This window comes from Schizosaccharomyces cryophilus (assembly GCF_000004155.1).
Source record: "Schizosaccharomyces cryophilus OY26 unplaced genomic scaffold supercont4.7, whole genome shotgun sequence".
NCBI lineage: Eukaryota > Fungi > Ascomycota > Schizosaccharomycetes > Schizosaccharomycetales > Schizosaccharomycetaceae > Schizosaccharomyces > Schizosaccharomyces cryophilus.
In genome coordinates, this window is record NW_013185630.1 from 300,875 (window position 1) to 306,353 (window position 5,479).

Genomic DNA, 5,479 nt, shown 5'->3' on the forward strand with positions numbered 1-5,479 from the left:
TGTTGAGGAAGGCGGAAAACCTTTGGATTTAGAAACAGGCCAAGATACTCAAGGCGGTGGTGTTGTTAAAGAAGCTCAAAATCCTGAAGAAGTGGAAAAGGAATTTGGTAGTATTGAAAGTGGACGTGACATTTTCAGCTGGAGAAATCTTAGTTATGATATTACTGTTAAAGGCGAAAAGCGACGATTGTTGAGCGGAGTTAATGGTTTTGTAAAGCCTGGAAAACTTACTGCCTTAATGGGTGAGTCGGGTGCTGGTAAGACTACCCTTTTGAACGTGCTTGCTCAGCGTGTTGATACTGGTGTTGTCACTGGTAATATGCTTGTTAACGGTAATCCTCTTGACTCTACATTCCAGCGTCGTACCGGATACGTCCAGCAACAAGATGTTCACGTTTCTGAAAGCACTGTTCGAGAAGCACTTCAATTCAGTGCTGCACTTCGCCAGCCAGCCTCTGTTCCTCTTTCTGAAAAGTATGAATACGTTGAGAGTGTTATTAAGTTATTGGAGATGGAAAGTTATGCCGAAGCTATCATCGGGTCCCCTGGTTCTGGATTGAATGTTGAGCAACGTAAGCGTGCTACTATTGGCGTTGAGTTGGCGGCCAAGCCAGCTCTTCTTTTGTTTTTGGATGAACCCACGTCTGGTCTGGATAGTCAATCGGCATGGTCGATCGTTCAGTTTCTGCGTAAGCTGACTGACGCTGGTCAAGCAATCCTTTGCACGATTCATCAACCTAGTTCTGTCTTATTTGACCAATTTGACAGGTTGTTGCTTCTTCAGAAAGGTGGTAAGACGGTGTACTTTGGTGATATCGGTGATCATTCCAAGACTTTGTTGGAATATTTTGCTAATCATGGAGCCACTCCTTGCCCTCCGGATGCCAATCCAGCTGAATACATTCTGGATGTGATTGGCGCCGGTGCTACTGCGAAGACTGACCGTGATTGGCATGAAGTTTGGAATAACTCGGAAGAAAGGAAACATACAACTGAAGAATTGGATAGGATTGAAAGTTCTAAAGCGAATTCGAAGAGGGAGGTTAAAAAAGAAGATACTCATACATATGCTATGCCTTTATGGTTCCAAATTAAATTTGTGTTGACTAGGAACTTTCATTCTTATTGGAGAGAACCTTCGCTGTTAATGTCTAAAATGTTCTTGAATATTTTCGCAGGATTATTTATTGGTTTCACTTTCTATAATCAAGGTTTAGGTTCTCAAAACATGCAAAACAAGCTTTTTGCAGTTTTCATGGCAACCGTGCTTGCAGTTCCTCTTATTAATGGTTTACAGCCAAAATTCATCGACCTTCGAAATGTGTTTGAAGTGAGAGAAAAACCATCCAATATTTACAGTTGGATCTCTTTTGTTATTTCCGCGATTCTTGTTGAAATTCCATTCAATTTTGTATTCGGTACGATTTTTTTCTTATGTTGGTTTTATCCTGTAAAGTTTTATAAACATTTGGAACATCCGAGTGACAGAACAGGTTATGCTTGGTTAATGTACATGATATTTCAAATGTACTATTCCACGTTCGGTCAAGCTGTTGCTAGTGCCTGTCCGAATGCTCAAACTGCATCCGTCGTGAACAGTTTGGCGTTCACTTTCATCATTACGTTTAATGGTGTCATGCAACCACTTGCTAATTTGATGAAATTTTGGCATTGGATGCACTCTTTGACACCCTTTACCTACATTATTGAAGGTTTATTGAGTGATTTGCTGCATAAACTTCCGGTGGAATGCAAGCCTAATGAACTGAGTATTTTGAATCCCCCGTCGGGGCAGACTTGCCAATCCTACTTGAACGATTTTTTGAAGAGTCCGAGTGCCGGTAATTTATTGAACCCTAATGATACGAGCAATTGTCAGTATTGTAAGTACAAAACAGCTGACCAATTTTTGGCACAATTCAGTATGAAGTTTAATCATCGCTGGCGTGACTTTGGTATCGTCATCGGTTATGTCTTTTTTAATGTCTTTGCTGTGTTGTTATTATTCTACATTTTCCGGGTTATGCGTATCAAGAGTACCTGGATTTACAGAAAGATTACAAAAAGTGCCTAAAAAAGAGAAAAATAGTATGCATAAATATGTATAGGAAGGTATATATATACGTTTAATGCTTAGTAATTCAGGGTAAGGTACTAATAATGATCTTAGTTTATGCCTAATATATATATTCTTTTGTTTTTTTTTATGATTGCGGTTTTTATTTGCATGTTTTGTAATTGAATTTTAACGGGTTCAGTCTCGCTCTGACGCTGTTCCTTGCTGTTCTGTAATTCACTATTCGAGAGTTCTCTTCCTCCAATTTTGGTTAGGGTCACTCCAACAAGACCCATTAGGTAATCCATTAAGTAATTTTGGTTTTTTGCGATCGTTTTTAGTTTATTGAATTCTGTTCTATGCTAAGAAGTTCCTAATAAGTTTCTTTTCTTTGTCTTGCTTACTTTCCCAAACAATTGCCTTTTTCAGGCAGAATTGTTGAGAAAAGCGACAATTGACAAAGTTAACAGTTAATTCTTCTTTCCTTTTTTTTAGTCGTTATTATATTAGTTTGTTTTACGATCATTGGTATTTATATCTTGGATCTGTTCTTGTTGAATTGGATTATTTAAACTAGTTAACAAAGAGACATCTTTACGGGTTTCGCTAATTTTTTCTTTTAACTGCTGATTGCTTATTCTTTTGATTGCCTATTCATTTCTACCACATTTGTATGGACTATTGATTTTTTTACTTATTATTTCATTGACATCATGTCTTCCTCCGCTCATGCTCCTACTACTTCCTCTTCTGTCTCCTCCGATAATAATGTTACCGGCGATCCTTTTGCTTTAGGTGAGGATTTTGATCTAAGACGCTACCTTCGTGGCTATAAAGATGCACTCGCCCGAGATGGCATTCATTCCCGTACAACTGGTGTCTGTATGCGTGATACCAGCATCTATGGTTTGGGCTCTGGTTATGAGTATCTCACTACCTTCATTGACATCTTTCTTATTCCTTACCGCCACTTCAAAGAGCGACAGGTCGTCAAAAAGGCCATCCTTTCTCATAGCCATGCCCTCGCCAATGCTGGTGAGCTTGTTATGGTTTTGGGTCAACCCGGAGCCGGTTGTTCTACTTACTTGAGATCAATAACTGGAGAAACAGAACACTATAATGGTGTAGAAGGCTCTCTTCATTTCGATGGTATTGATGCCGTCGAAATGAAAAAATATTACCCAGGTGATATTCTTTACTCCGGTGAAAACGATGTCCACTTTCCCTCTCTTACTACTAGCCAAACCATTAACTTTGCTGCCCGTGTGCGTGCTCCCCGTAATCGTCCTTGCAACCTCTCACGCAGCGAATACATGGCCCGAGTCCGCGATCTCGTTGCTACAACTTTGGGTCTTACACACACTTACAAGACAAAGGTCGGTAACGAATTCGTTCGTGGTGTCTCCGGAGGTGAACGCAAACGTGTTACCATCGGTGAGGCCTTTGCTCTTCGACCAACCATCGCCTGCTGGGATAATAGTACCCGTGGTTTGGATTCTAGTACCGCTTATGAATTCACCAATACTCTTCGTATTTGTGCTGAGGAACTTCAGGTGACTTCCTTTGTTACCGCCTATCAAGCTAGTCAAAAAATTTATGAGCTTTTTGATCGAGTTTGTGTCCTTTATTCTGGTCGTCAAATTTACTATGGCCCTGCCTCCAAGGCTAAGGACTACTTTCTTGATATGGGCTTCATTTGCCATCCCCGTGAAACCACTCCTGAATTTTTGACCGCGATCACCGATCCCAATGCTCGTACACCTAAAGAGGGTTGGGAAGACCGTGTTCCACGTACTGCTGAAGACTTTGAACGTATATGGCATGAGCATCCCTTGTATTCCCAGCTTCTTCGTGAAATGGATGAATATGACAGAAAATGGGATGAAAGCTCTCCTTCGTCTACTACTCGCTCCTCAAGGGAAGTTAATGACGATATGTCCGCTGCCACGAAACATGAATTGTATCGTGAAAGTGCTCGTTCTGAAAAATCAAAACATTTATCCAAGAAGTCTCCTTACACTATCACTTTTTGGATGCAACTACGCTACTGTTTAATTCGTTCGTGGCAACGATTCATTAATGATCCTGCTTATATTGGAGCCATGGCTTTTGCTTTTACGTTTCAGTCACTAATCATAGGTTCTATCTTTTACAATCTCAAGGATAATACAAATGATATGTTCACCCGCGGTGGTGTACTTTTCTTTGCTGTATTATTTACGGCTCTTCAAAGTCTTTCCGAAATTGCCAGTATGTTTGCTCAACGTCCTATTATTGCTAAGCACCGTTCTTCCGCTCTTTACCATCCAGCGGCCGATGTCATTAGTAGCCTTATCGTTGACATTCCTTTTCGTTTTATCAATGTTACTGTTTTCTCTATTATTCTTTATTTTCTAACTGACTTACGTCGTACTGCCGACGGTTTTTGGACATTTTACGTATTTTTGTTTTGTTCTGCCCTTACAATGACTACTTTCTTCAGAGCGTTGGCTGCGATCATGCCTAATATAGCTTCCGCTTCTGCTTTGGGTGGTATGGGTGTCTTGGCTATCTCCATTTATACGGGTTATGCCATCCCCAATATTAATGTAGGGTGGTGGTTCCGTTGGATTTCATATGTTGATCCTGTACAGTTTGGTTTTGAGTCTCTAATGATTAACGAGTTCAAGGCTCGTACTTTTCAATGTGTTGACATGATTCCTTCCGGAAGTGACTACGATAATGTTTCTACTCAATATAAAGTCTGTCCTGTCACCAGTGCTCAGCCTGGTCAAGCTTCTGTTGACGGTTCAAACTACCTTCTTGTCAACTTTAATTACAAGACACGTCAAATATGGAGAAACCTTGCAATTATCATTGGCTTTTACGCTTTCTTGATTTTTGTAAATGTTGTTGCCAGCGAGACTTTGAATTTTAGTGATGTTAAAGGTGAATTCCTTATTTTCCGTCGGGGTTATGCACCTGATACTGTGAAAGAGGCTGTTGAAGAAGGCGGAAAACCTTTGGATTTAGAAACAGGCCAAGATACTCAAGGCGGTGGTGTTGTTAAAGAAGCTCGAAATCCTGAAGAAGTGGAAAAGGAATATGGTAGTATTGAAAGTGGACGTGACATTTTCAGCTGGAGAAATCTTAGTTATGATATTACTGTTAAAGGCGAAAAGCGACGATTGTTGAGCGGAGTTAATGGTTTTGTAAAGCCTGGAAAACTTACTGCCTTAATGGGTGAGTCGGGTGCTGGTAAGACTACCCTTTTGAACGTGCTTGCTCAGCGTGTTGATACTGGTGTTGTCACTGGTAATATGCTTGTTAACGGTAATCCTCTTGACTCTACATTCCAGCGTCGTACCGGATACGTCCAGCAACAAGATGTTCACGTTTCTGAAGTACTGTTCGAGAAGCACTTCAATTCAGTGCTGCACTTCG

General features: G+C 40.6%; 2 protein-coding genes across 2 annotated transcripts in view; both read left to right on the plus strand.

Moving 5' to 3' along the window:
• Positions 1 to 2,074, plus strand: part of SPOG_03329 (uncharacterized protein) — a gene marked incomplete at both ends in the record, with an annotated part of 5,574 nt that extends 3,500 nt beyond the window's left edge. Inside the window, one exon of the mRNA XM_013169742.1 lies at positions 33 to 2,074. Coding sequence (XP_013025196.1) covers positions 33 to 2,074 — 2,042 coding nt within the window. The remainder of the gene's footprint in view (positions 1 to 32) is intronic.
• Positions 2,075 to 2,769: 695 nt separating this feature from the next.
• Positions 2,770 to 5,479, plus strand: part of SPOG_03330 (uncharacterized protein) — a gene marked incomplete at its 5' end in the record, with an annotated part of 5,036 nt that continues 2,326 nt past the window's right edge. Inside the window, one exon of the mRNA XM_013169743.1 lies at positions 2,770 to 5,439. Coding sequence (XP_013025197.1) covers positions 2,770 to 5,439 — 2,670 coding nt within the window. The remainder of the gene's footprint in view (positions 5,440 to 5,479) is intronic.